General features: G+C 43.3%; 1 protein-coding gene across 1 annotated transcript in view; it reads left to right on the top strand.

Moving 5' to 3' along the window:
• The first annotated feature begins 4,124 nt into the window (after positions 1–4,124).
• Positions 4,125–13,476, top strand: part of mcf2lb (mcf.2 cell line derived transforming sequence-like b) — a 145,757-nt gene continuing 136,405 nt past the window's right edge. The window contains exon 1 of the mRNA XM_084309802.1: positions 4,125–4,255. Coding sequence (XP_084165928.1) covers positions 4,135–4,255 — 121 coding nt within the window. The 5' untranslated portion in view covers positions 4,125–4,134. The remainder of the gene's footprint in view (positions 4,256–13,476) is intronic.

Raw genomic sequence — 13,476 nt, 5'->3', positions numbered from 1 at the left:
TTGACAACACATGAAATAACCGTGCGTGTGGACAGCATCACACCCTTACATTAGAGGTAGCCCTACCACTGGATATAATTCACCTCTTGGTTTTGGGTTTAAACGGGGAAGATCAATGGAAAACAGTTGTAATGATCTAATTAATTATGGCGAAATTAAAAGCAAGTACAAAATCAATCTCTGACGGTGTCTGGGAGGATGGAGTCAAATGGTTATCCATCTGCTCCGTTATAAAGCACATGAATAAGCAATCTGAGGAGGACGCAGCTGATATCCTGTATAGCCTCCCCATATGGCCGGTTGGTGTCGGGAGACAGCAAATTATATTAATTATAGCGCGATATTGCAAGTGACTCCCAGAAATAGTTCTGATGTTTAGACTAATGGACAGAGTCGAGGTCCAGCCAGGGGAGAATTTGTCTATACTGGGCATGGGTGTTGGGCATGAACGGCTGTCTGTCTGTCTGTCTGTCTGTCTGTCTGTCTGTCTGACTGACCGACAGACTGTCAACATGTCAGTAGAACTGCTAATGAAAATGCTGATTCTGCTTCTACTAGACTCACTTGTTTGCATATTTCATTCCTCTCTCTTTCCTTCTTTCTCTCTCTCTCTCTCTCTCTTTCCTTCTTTCTCTCTCTCTCTCTCTCTCTCTCTCTCTCTCTCTCTCTCTCTCTCTCTCTCTCTCTCTCTCTCTCTCTCTCTCTCTCTCTCTCTCTCTCTCTCTCTCTCTCTCACAGACACCATAGCCGTCACAGGCAGTGTGTGTCTTTCCGTCTCAGTAATATTATTATATCTCAGTTGAGCCAAAGACTTTGCATTGGCTTTATTACAGAGCAGTTCTGTGAGTCACGCTGATAATGGCCGGCTGTCTGCTCTCCCCCTCTGACATCATGTCTCTAAGTATGTATCTCTCCGCTCCCTTCCAGAATGGAGGATAATAAGTGGGCTGACTTCTTCTCTGCCGCTCTCTCTGGACTGTGTAATTCCTCAAGCCAATGGTTTATCTCAAGGTTTATGGCACTGATAACCCCATACATGCTCTTGGTCATTGGACTACAATGTGTGTCTCATATAGGCATACATACAGTACACACACACACACACACACACACACACACACACACACACACACACACACACACACACACACACACACCCACACACACACACACACACACACACACACACACACACACACACACACACACACACACACACACACACACACACACACACACACACACACACACACACACACACACACACACACACACACACACACACACACACACAGGCCAACACCATGAGCCTTTCAGAAGTAACTGTTTTACTACCAGTGAGTCTGTTACGAGCAGATAAACCCTGATTTGAATAGAACACGATACAGCGGCATCTATATAAGCAAGCTCGGACTGAATGCTGCCTTTTAGCAGCCTCGTTGAAACGGACTCCAAATTGTCCCATGCTCTGTTAATTAAGTAGACACGGTCTCTGAGGGGTCCGTTTTTAGAATTAAGTCTTTGAGTAAGTTTGTAAGAATGGGGTCTTTGAGTGACTTTAAGCAAGAATAGAGGGGCTTTGAATGGATGCGTTCCCCTGAATGGTTAACTGGGGATGCGGGCCGTGTCTGTGTGTCTGAATGGGGCTGGTCAGAATGGGTGCTTTGTGCTGCTGGGACCCGATCTCCTGAGATAAGACCAGACCAGGACTTGTGGCATCATGTTGGTCTAGGTAAATGAGCCCCAAGGACTAGGAGCTTCAACGCATCCCTGATACTGTCCCTGCTTTGTCCCGGGATCGTGTTGCAGAGCAGTGTAGCACTGTAGTGTAACATACCATACAACAGAGATATCTGTACATATTCTACTCTAGTTACTGTACGCTGCTGGCCAGTATGACTACTACCTTACTGTCTTTACACCTGTATCACTGTGTGTACATATTATATTACAACTCTGTATACATACTTCTGATTAACACTACACTTAGTAGTACTACTTTGTATATTTTGTACCCAGTTAAATAGTTTTATTTTTTTTTATTTTACCTTTTATTTAACCAGGCAAATCAATTAAGAACAAATTCTTATTTACAATGACGGCCTGGCAAGAGACAACGCCTCTTGAAGGGGGGGGGGGGCTGGAAAATAATTCAGGATTAAGCATGTCCGACATACAACAATTACAATATATATATATAAATATACAAGCAATATAGCAGTGAGAGGGGCACCATGACAGACAGGGGGTTGGGGATGTTACTGGGTTGAGAAACAGTTGCAGGAATCAGTGAGAATGTTCATCAGAGAGTGCTTGAATGCTGACTTAGGCATAAAGGTGACCAGTTTGAGAGATGTCTGTAGGTTGTTCCAGTCCCTGGCAGCAGCAGCCCTGAGTGAAGTTTGACCAAGTGCAGTGTATGTTTTGTGTTGAGCAGAACGAGTGTTGTAAGTGGCAGATGTGATTTGCAACAGGTGACATAGGTAAGGGGGGGGGGGGGGGGGGGGACAACCCAAGGAGGGTTTTGTAAATGAGCGTGAAGCAATGCATATTGCGACGGCCCCGACGGGTGTGCAGGGATGGCCAGTTGACGGAGGAGTAAAGGGTGCAGTGTGTGAGTGTTGAAAGGGGCACTGGTGGCAAACCGGATAGCAGAATGGTAGAGGACATCAAGTTTGTGGAGTGAGGTCTTACATGCAGATCTGTAGACTATGTCACCATAATAAAGCATGGGGAGTATTGTCATTTGAATCAAAGTGAGTTTAGCAGAGGAAGGGAAGGTGGAGCGCATTCTGTAATCACCTGTACATTGTGTATTGCTATTGCACTTTACTGTTACATTTGCACTCTGGTTGGATGCCAAACTTATTTTCGTTGTACTGTACTTGTGCTGTATAATGACAATACATTTGAATCTAATATAATCTAATATACTACGAACATAGCCCAATACACTAGTTGTGTGTGTGTGTGTGTGTGTGTGTGTGTGTGTGTGTGTGTGTGTGTGTGTGTGTGTGTGTGTGTGTGTGTGTGTGTGTGTGTGTGTGTGTGTGTGTGTGTGTGTGTGTGTGTGTGTGTGTGTGTGTGTGTGTGTGTGTGTGTGTGTGTGTGCGTGTGCAGTCGTGTAGTAGGAGATACCATTATCCTGCAGTTGTACTCATACTCAAAACGGTGAAGACTTCATTCCTCTGTAATGGCTGGATCATATTCACCAAGTTGGGTCTTGGCTCTATTTCAGCAGGTCAGAGGAACTGGGAGGGGTCAGTTTATTGTCCCGTGGTGGGAGGGATACGGGTGGTAAGGTAGGGAGGGAGGGAGGGAGGGAGGGAGGGAGGGAGGGAGGGAGGGAGGGAGGGAGGGAGGGAGGGAGGGAGGGGTCGAGAGGAGAGCCACACTGTAGCTTTTGTCTATGGGGGAAGGTAACCTGGGGTTGAAAGAGGAAGTACACACACACAGTACACAGCACAGTCACTGATTGACATCCTGCAGGCTATAGAACACCTGCAGTCTGACAGAGAGAGAGAGAGAGAGAGAGAGAGAGAGAGAGAGAGAGAGAGAGAGAGAGAGAGAGAGAGAGAGAGTGGGACGGCGTTATGGGACGGTAAAGGTAGAGGTAGCATGACAGTGACACGGTTCCTGTGACACCCGTGACAGAGCTGCATGGAACAAGTCACACAGGAGAGGAGCGGAGGAGAGGAGCACAGGGAGAGGAGTGGAGGAGAGGAGCGCTGGGAGAGGAGCGGAGGGAGAGAGCACTGGAGCAGCGCGATGGGAGTAGAGGAGGAGGAGGAGGAGACGACAGGTGCAGGCTTTCTGCTAGAGGGGGTCGAGTTAGACTCTGGCTTCCGCGTGGTGGAGGGCGACTCGGAGCTCAGTCTAGGGACACAGGCGAGCGCGGAAGACTCGGGCGAGCGGCCAGAGGCGGGGGAGACAGACTTCTGGCCGACGGGACGTGTAGAGTCTCCGTCCACCGGTGAGGAACGGGCGGAGGGGAAGACGGAGGGAGGGTGGGACGGAGGCAGCGAGGAGGAGGAGGAAGGTGAGAGGGAGGTGGAGCCGTTGAGGGATGGAGAGAATGAGGCAGGGAGCGGGGTAGTGATGGATGGGGGGGACGCGGAGAGCGAGGCGGTGAGGATGGAGCGAGCGCTGGAGGTGTATTTGGGGCCGATAGGAGAGCGAGGGAACTACGTGCGGATCTCCGTGGAGGAGGTGGAGAAATACTACCGATTCTGCCGCTGCTGCTACTGGCTCTATAGTAGGTGTCACACAGCTTCTAGCTGTCTCTCTATCAGTCTCTCTCTCTTTTTTCTATTACTATCATAGTATTCCTTGCATGTTCTTATTCATTGTGTAATATATATTGCAATCTCTCTCTCTCTCCCGCTACTCCTTCTCTTGCTGTCTTTTCATGTACTTTTTTCTCGCTAATATTAAAGTGGATCTCTCCATATCTCTAGTTTATTTTAACAAAAGTTACTCATTACTTGTGATGCTCCTTCAGTTATTGTCCAGTTAGTGATATAGAAATACCATAAAAAGTTACAGTATTCAGATTGGTTCACTGCTACAAATAAAACTAATAAAATCAAACGTTTCCAGTGGCCTACTGCTACCAATAGAGACAAATCTATAAATAAAAGAAAAGCCTATTCTGTGGTCAAAACATGAACAAATTGATATTCCCACATCCAGACATACAGAATAGGAATGTAGACATGTTTTCATTTTCTTGTTGGTTGACTAAACTCTTAATACAAGGAGTAAAACTAGAAAACATTTTAAATTGTATTTGCTGCATTTTGGGGGCTGTAACAGATTGGTTTGTAAACATCAGAGTGAAACAGACTAATTGTAAAAAAAAAAAAAAAAATGAACTCAGGTTTGGGTCTTTACGGAAGCCAAATGAAGAGGAAGTACAGATTATATAGAGCGTAGAAATCAACATATCGGTACATAAACGAGGAACCAGATGCTTTGAAAACAATGGCTTCAGTTGTGTTGATGTTGGAACTGCCATGGCTACAGACTATAGTAGAAGCACAAGAGCACATAATAGCGACGGCGTGCTGATTGTGATCTACAGTGATGTGCTCCTGCCCTCTGACTAGAAAAAGCCCAGGATGAAATTAATGGTGTGCTTGAAATGGGAGAATCAAAGTAGAGGCAATTTCTATATTTTATAGTCTCCTCTCTATAGACCTGTTCTAACTTGACATCGTAAACATTCTAAATTGGCCCAAGTTTATTTCCTGTTTCCAATGCAATAGCTGACAGGATATCAACTGGGGCCAAGCTGTTCCCATAGCAACCAAATTATTCTGAAAAGGTCTATACCCTTTGGGTTTGTAATAACCAACTTTACGGGGCAACACTTTGTATTATTAACTATCTTGATAACCGTCAACACTGTGCTGCACTTTTTTATTGATTTAGCAAACGTGTTGACCATAATAGTTAATAAATAAGCTATTTTCCATACAATAGGTTTGGACAAGCTTGCTGTTAACTGGTTTTATGATTATCTCTCAGGGAGAACTCAAGCTATTGTTGCTGATGGTATCAAATCAAGCTCTCTTAGAATTAGTAAAGGTGTCCCGCAAGGGTCTATTCTGGGTCCATTTTTATCTACATTATATATAAATAATATGGTATTTTCTTCCCAGCACTGTGATGTACATTCTTATGCAGATGATATAATCTTGTATGCCACCGGTCCCACTCTTAAACTGGCCGCTACAAATGTACAGTTTGCTCTTGATGCTCAGATATCTCTCCTTAACCACAAGCAAATTCTGATAAAACAAAGTGTATTTTATTTTCAAGGTCTTGTGTGAACAATACTCCCAATATTAGTATTCATATACTTCACGGTAGAATCTTACCCTGTACCATTGTACAATCAATATTTGTATTTGGTATTTGATTATGGTGACATTCTGTACATGCATGCACCTTGAAACTGTGTTTTATCACCGGACATACAGTACATTTCTCACCATTGTATTTTACATGAAAAAGTGGGATGGCCTTCTTTAACTAAAAGAAGGGGTATGCATTGCATTTTATTGATCTATAAGGCTCTCCTTATGAAACTTCCATATTATCTCTGCTCTTTGATTGCTTTTAAATACAGCACCATGTACTAGGTCACATTACTTCGCTTTAGATCCACCACATGTAAAAACTGAGTTTGGCAAAACTGGTCTTAAATATTCTTCCCCTGTACAAATTGAATGAACTACAGAAAACCTTGATGTTAGAACGTTTCATTCCATTAGAAGATTTTAAAGTTTTGAACTCTTGATATTTTAGAAGTAGCTTGTATTTGTTTCCTTTGATCTACATGTTTGCTGATGTTCGACCGAATCTTTCTTTGAACTGCACTTGTTTGTCCAATGTGTCCCTCAAAGTGCTTACCTGTTTAAATAAAATCATATATTTATTTAAAAATAAATAAAATAGGGGCGCCCTCGTGGCGCATACCATAGTGCCTCGCGCACCTACGCGGCCGACCCGGGTTCGATCCCAGCTCCCGTCGTTATTTGTCGCATGTCCTCCCCACCTCTCCTCCCGTTCGCCCTCTCCTCTGTCGGTCCTGCGTGACCAATAAAGCTGTAAAAATGCAACAAAGAAAATGAATAAAATAATAATAATAATACCGGTAATAATAATAATAATAATAATAATAATAATAATAATAATAATAATAATAATAATAATAATAATAATAATAATAATAATAATAATAATAATAATAATAATAATAAATAAAATAAAATAAAATAAAATGAATTTTGAAGTGAAAAGTGTAGGAGCTGCTAGGTTGGAGAGACTGCAATGTTCACATTTAGCCTCATCCTTCAGTGCGTCCTCTGACCTCCGCCATCCTCCACTCAACCCATCCATGATATTACACGCGTGTCTCCCACCCAAGCGTTTAGTGCTTTATCTGTCTCTTGTCTCTCTCTGACCATGTGTGTTTGCTCTCTAAGCCCCTTACCCTCCCCTCCCCCTCCACCGCTCCGTCTGTCCACTCCTTTCCCTTCCCTGCCCCACTGACCCGACCCTCTATATCTATCTGTTCTCAGCAATATTATCAACCTTTAAACCGTTCCTCTGTTTTCCTGTCACTATCATTTCTGCCACCGCTTCGGTTTCACACGACCCCGTGACCTTTGTGATGGTAGTCTGTCCACTTTTAAAACTTAACTCGGTTAAGGATGTCGGTCCGTTGTCCCTGTGGGGGGGGATTGTACTTGGAAGAGTGGATCAGAAGGAGGCATTCGCCGGTCAATCTGTCAGTAGTAGTGGCAGGAGGTCCAGGTGACTGTGTGACTGTGTGAGTGACCCAGTAATGTTTGACTCCTCGCCCTCAAACGTGAGCTTATTGACTGGTCACTAATCCTCGTGGCTGAGCCTTCTACAGGCCATAAGTGTCTCATCAAGCAGGTGGTGTGGGTGAGGGTGTGTGTGCCATTAAGCTATGTTTGTATTATAGATGTATTAAAGACGTGCCCCCCCCCACACACACATACATGTACAATAAATACTTATACATCACTTGTACACCCCTACCAATACTATCCTAACCCCTCGGTGGGTGTGACTGTGAGCAGCCTACTTTGATTGTGTGGTTTCCGGCAGTGGGGATGTGTGGTTTGTGTTTCTGTATATCTGTTATGTGGTCGCAGAGGGAGGTCCACCATGGAGAGAGGTCTGTTTTTAGACGACCGCAGAGACAATGAGATGATCCGTGTTATTATCAGAGATACGCTGGACTTCGTCCCTCTGAAGAGATTGAATCCTTTTTAAGTGGCCTTAACCTCTCTGTTTTGTCACCAGTTGAATCAAGTTTAATGGGTGCTCCTATATCATTACAAGAACTCAAAACATCTCTGGAAACTATGAATAAAGGCAAGTCTCCAGGGTGGGATGGCATTCCCCCTGAATTTTATTTGCGGTTCTGGGACGTCTTAGGCCCGCTACTACTTGAGATGATTAATATATCCATATCTAAAGGCTCCTTAGGGAGAGACGTGAATATGTCCCTAATATCTCTTTTATTAAAAAAAGGTAAAGATCCAAACCAGTGTTCTAATTGGCGCCCTATTTCTTTCATTAATACAGATGCCAAACTATTTTCTAAAGTATTATCTTGCCGTCTTGAAAAGTTTTTACCTAAACTGATTCACCCAGATCAAAGTGGTTTTATTAAAAAAAGGCTTTTGTCTGATAATTTGCGACGTCTCCTTCACATTGTCAACTCCGCCTCTCAAGCTAAAGTGTCGTCAGCTGTTCTCTCTGTTGACGCAGAGAAGGCCTTTGACCGTCTGGAGTGGACCTATCTTTGGGCTGTACTGAAACATATGGGACTAGGTCAACATTTTATAAATATGGTAAAAATAATATTTTCTAATCCATCAGCCAGTGTCATAACCGGAGATATTAGTTCTCCTCCTTTCAAAATCACTTGTGGAAGTAGGCAAGGGGATCCGATCTCTGCAAGCTTGTTTATTTTATCCCTTGAACCTTTAGCCCAAGCTATACGGCAATCAGAAAACATTAAGCCAATCTCTGTAAATTCTACTGATCATCATATTTCGCTTTATGCGGATGACATCTTGTTATATATGGAGAATGTATCTCAATCTCTCTCAAGCCTCCTGAAAATCTTTGAAAAATTCAGTTCAATTTCAAGTTATAAAATAAACTGGACCAAATCAGCACTAATGTACCTAAGAACCACTCCTAACTCTGTGCTTGACCATGAGATCCCGGTTGTAACCCAATTTAAATATCTTGGTATTGATATATTTCCTTCAATTGAAAGAATTGTGTCCGTAAACTACAATAGAACCATTAGGTCAATCATAAATGATCTCAATCGATGGTGTATATACCTGTCTCCCTTTCCGGAAGAGTCTCTATTATCAAAATTAACATATTACCTCAAGTAAACTTCTGTAGTTCCATGATTCCTATTGCCCCACCTGTTGCTCATTGGGAAAATTTACATAGAGCAGTCTCAAAATGTATATGGCGAGGCAAGCGAGCTCACCAAAATGAGCGGCAATCTGGTGGTTTAACTGTGCCAAATTTTAAGTTATATTTTCAAGCGTTATCATTTCGTCCTCTGTTGAGTTGGTTTAATTTAAATTCTGAGGCCCCCTGGCTTAATATTGAAAAACATATTGTGGCGCCGATTCGTTTACAAGACATTGTCTTTACAGATATTTCACTAAAGCAATGTAGATTACGTTATGGTCCGATAATAGCGCATGCCATATCTTTATGGCGCAAATATGAAAAGTTACTTAATTGGGATACTAAGTGGCATGAACAGACTCCCTTATTTCATAACCCGTTTTTGCTTAGCGGAGGCCGCAGTTTTGTAGCTCAATCATGGTCCAACTGTGGCATTCATGTACTTGGCGATGTTATGGAGGACAATGGTCTAAGAACATTCTCAGATCTGAAAGAGTCATATAACTTACCTGGCACCTCCTTTTTTTTAAATTTACAGCTCCGCTCGGCTATGCGAGCCTATGGAGTTCCATGGACCAAACCAACTACTCACCCGTTAATTACTTTCTCTAAAAAAAACTGCAGGTCTCTCCAAAGGACAAGTCTCTATAATTTATAAAGATCTATCACAAAGATGTACTTCGTTAATACCTGTTATCCAATCGTGGAGCACAGAATTGGGATTAGAACACCATCACTCTATCAATTGGACCAGAGTTTGGGGAAATGTTACTATGGCATCACGAAACCCAAATCATCAGCAGATTCATTTCAATTTTGTCCATAAAACATATTTAACCCCCCAGAAAGCTTATAGAATGAGACGTGCTATGTCACCAAACTGTACACTTTGTTCTCTAAATACTACTGGTACTTTTACACATATGATGTGGGAATGCCCCACAGTTAAAAGTTTCTGGGAACAGATAACTAATTATCTATCTAAAGTATTACAAAAACATATTCCCTGTTGTCCCAAATTACTTCTCCTTAATGATGATGATTCTTTAGCTTTAAGTATTGTTCAGAGACGATTTTGGCTGGCAGGAAGTACTGCTGCAAAAAAAAATTTGGCGCTGCGATGGCAAGCTCCACACTCTCTGCCCTTTAATCACTGGAAACAGTTATTAGCTGATGTTGTAACAATGGAGCTTTCTACAGCTAGATTAAATGGGGCAAGATATCAAACAATAGATAGCTGGAACCATATTCTCTATCAAGTTAGGACCTTCAATATATAGCTAGCAGGACATAACTAATTATATCTGTATAATTCCTTTTAGTTTTTAATTTTTTCTTGGTCTTTGTTGACATTTTTGTTCAATTAATTTTCTTCTCAGGCCTATGACGGGGTGGGTTGGGGGGGGGGTACTATTATTATTATTATTATTATTATTATTATTATTATTATTATTATTATTATTATTATTATTATTATTATTATTATTATTATTATTATTATTATTATTATTATTATTATTATTATTTTATTTATTTTTTGTCAACGGTGGTTGGTGCAGGGGTTAGGGGGTAGGAGTTTTTTTATTTTAAATGAGGCAAGGGGCAAGCCAATGCATGTAATTGGCAAATAATTTAAATGTATGTTTTTATGTGCATTGTATGTGCATTGTATGTGCATTATATATCCTGCCTTTTCTTCCAAAAAATGAAATAAAAATATATATAAAAAAAAAAAAAAAGAGATACGCTGGACTTCATATTTTGTCCTTGTTACATCACACTGTCTCGCTACGTCTCTGTGACATCACCGATACTAGCCCAGGGTTCGAGTGAGAGAGAGAGAGACAGCGAGAGAGATCAGGAAACTGATGGTTTCAGTGGCTGTCCTTTTGTGGGAGGTAGCACCTGATATCGCTGATGCCTTGGGCCCTAAATGACTGTATTATTCTGTGGGAAGTAGCCTACTGTATGGTAGGTGAAGATAAACAAAGAAAATGTACAAGGAGGACAGAAGTAAAAACAGAAGTGGAGTAAGTGGGAGAGGTCGAATGACAATATGAAGGACATTCGTGTGGATATGTAGGCGAGAATGGTTATAGGACACCCTACAGTACAGAAGGAAAAACAACTACAGTAGCTAACGGACGGTATCACTGGAAGGCTGGCATCTCATAGTACAGTGTCACAAGGAGAGAAGGTAACTGTCCAGGTGGGGAGCTGAGGGGGCTTTGATTTGATACGTGTGGGAGCTACTGGGGGGCAGGGTGGGGCTGAGTGAGTCTGGGGGAGGGGTGGCGATGACTGATGACTGCGTTTCTGTGTGAACCTGATGCCATGAGTAGCGTGTGAGTGCCTCTGAGCGGTCTACAGATGGCAGACAGGTGAACCGGTGTGTCCAATAAACCTCAGGGCCATAAGTAGCCATAAATAACAGGCTAGTATTCATCTGTCATAGAGTCACACACACACACACACACATACACACACACACAAAAAACAAGATATATCCATCGGTCTAAGCTAGTTTCCACCTGCCTGGCGTATGTGGAGGTAAGGCCCCCACTGGGCCTGACCCTCTGGCTTGGGTTTCAGGTTTAGAAGGCACAGGGGGGGAGGAAGCCACTTGTCAAATGAGAGCAGTGGAGATCAATCAGGCAATAGTTTCTAATCAATATCCGTTAACCACCAATGTCTCTGATACAGGGTGGAATATGATATGCCCCGTGGCTTTGACAAGTATTGTTGGAAGGACCAGACTAATTACTGACTGTAATGAGAGTCCATTTTAGACTTAAGTGCCCTGAAGACAAAAAAATAAGGTAAAAGGTACTGTAACACACCTGGGTTTGACCCCTGCATGAGAAACCAAACATCTGTCAGCCTGCATGAGAAACCAAACATCTATTAGTCAGCCTGCATGAGAAACGAAACATCTGCTAGTCAGCCTGCATGAGAAACGAAACATCTGCTAGTCAGCCAGCCTGCATGAGAAACCAAACATCTATTAGTCAGCCTGCATGAGAAACCAAACATCTGCTAGTCAGCCTGCATGAGAAACCAAACATCTATTAGTCAGCCTGCATGAGAACCAAACATCTGTCAGCCTGCATGAGAAACCAAACACCTGTCAGCCTGCATGAGAAACCAGACATCAGCCTGCCAAAACCAAAAATGTTACGATAAGATAAGATATTCCTTTATTGATCCCCTTGGGGAAATTCAGGCATCATAGCAGCATGGGGGAAGGGGGGGGGGGGGGGTACAGGTAGTAAAAACAACACAAGCAGTGTAAACAAATAGGTGAATATAATTTACTATCTAACTAGCTGAAAAATATATTCACAGTATTCACAGTGTCACATAAGGTGCAGTATGCATACGGTAGTGTTATAATTTACTATCTACTGAAATATACATTATTCACAGTATCACAGTATCCACTGAAATATACATTATTCACAGTATCACAGTATCCACATAAGGTGCAGTATGCCTAAGGTAGTGTTATTGTCCTCCTTGGGTTCCTATTAGTCCCAGGTCAATGTCTGGCAGCAGTCGCTGCCCCCTGTTGTGGAGCCTGGAGGCCGCTAGTCGCTGCCCACTGTTGTGGAGCCTGATGGCCGCTGGTATGAAGGACTGTCCGAGGCGGTTAGTTGAGTGTCGGGGGGGTATGAGTCTGTGGCTGAACGAGCTTCTCATCTTAACAAGCTCGTCGTTAAGAAATATATTAAATATTAAAGAAACTTGAAACTAGAGGGGGTGGTAGGGGTTCTCCATGATGGCAGCCAGCTTCCTTCTCATCCCCCTCTCTGCCATCACCTCTAGTCTAGGTAGCTCGACTCCCACCACGGAGCTAGCCTTCCTCACCAGCTTGTTGAGCTTGTTGGTGTCCCTTGAGTTGATGTAGCCTCCCCAGCATGCCACAGCATAGAAGAGGACGCTGGCCACTACAGACTGGTAAAATGACTGCAGCAGTCTATTGCACACGTTGAAGGACCTGAGTCTCCTCAGGAAGAACAGCCTGCTCTGTCCCTTCCTGTAGAGGGCCTCTGTGTTGTCCGACCAGTCCAGTTTATTGTTCAGGTGTACCCCAAGGAACTTATATGAGTCCACCACCTCCACCTCCACCCCTCGGATGGTGATGGGAATCGGGGGGGGCCTCTTCTTGCCCCTCCGGAAGTTCAGAGCTATGTAGTCCTCTGGGATGGGGTGGTGTAGAGCCATGTAGTCCTCTGGGATGGGGTGGTGTAGAGCCATGTAGTCCTCTGGGATGGGGTGGTGTAGAGCCATGTAGTCCTCTGGGATGGGGTGGTGTAGAGCTATGTAGTCCTCTGGGATGGGGTGGTGTAGAGCCATGTAGTCCTATAGGATGGGGTGGTGTAGAGCCATATAGTCCTATAGGATGGGGTGGTGTAGAGCCATGTAGTCCTATAGGATGGGGTGGTGTAGAGCCATGTAGTCCTCTGGGATGGGGTGGTGTAGAGCTATGTA

This window comes from Notolepis coatsorum (genome assembly GCF_963971535.1).
Source record: "Notolepis coatsorum genome assembly, chromosome: 3".
Classification (NCBI taxonomy): domain Eukaryota; kingdom Metazoa; phylum Chordata; class Actinopteri; order Aulopiformes; family Paralepididae; genus Notolepis; species Notolepis coatsorum.
This window is presented reverse-complemented; position numbering and strand designations above follow the sequence as displayed.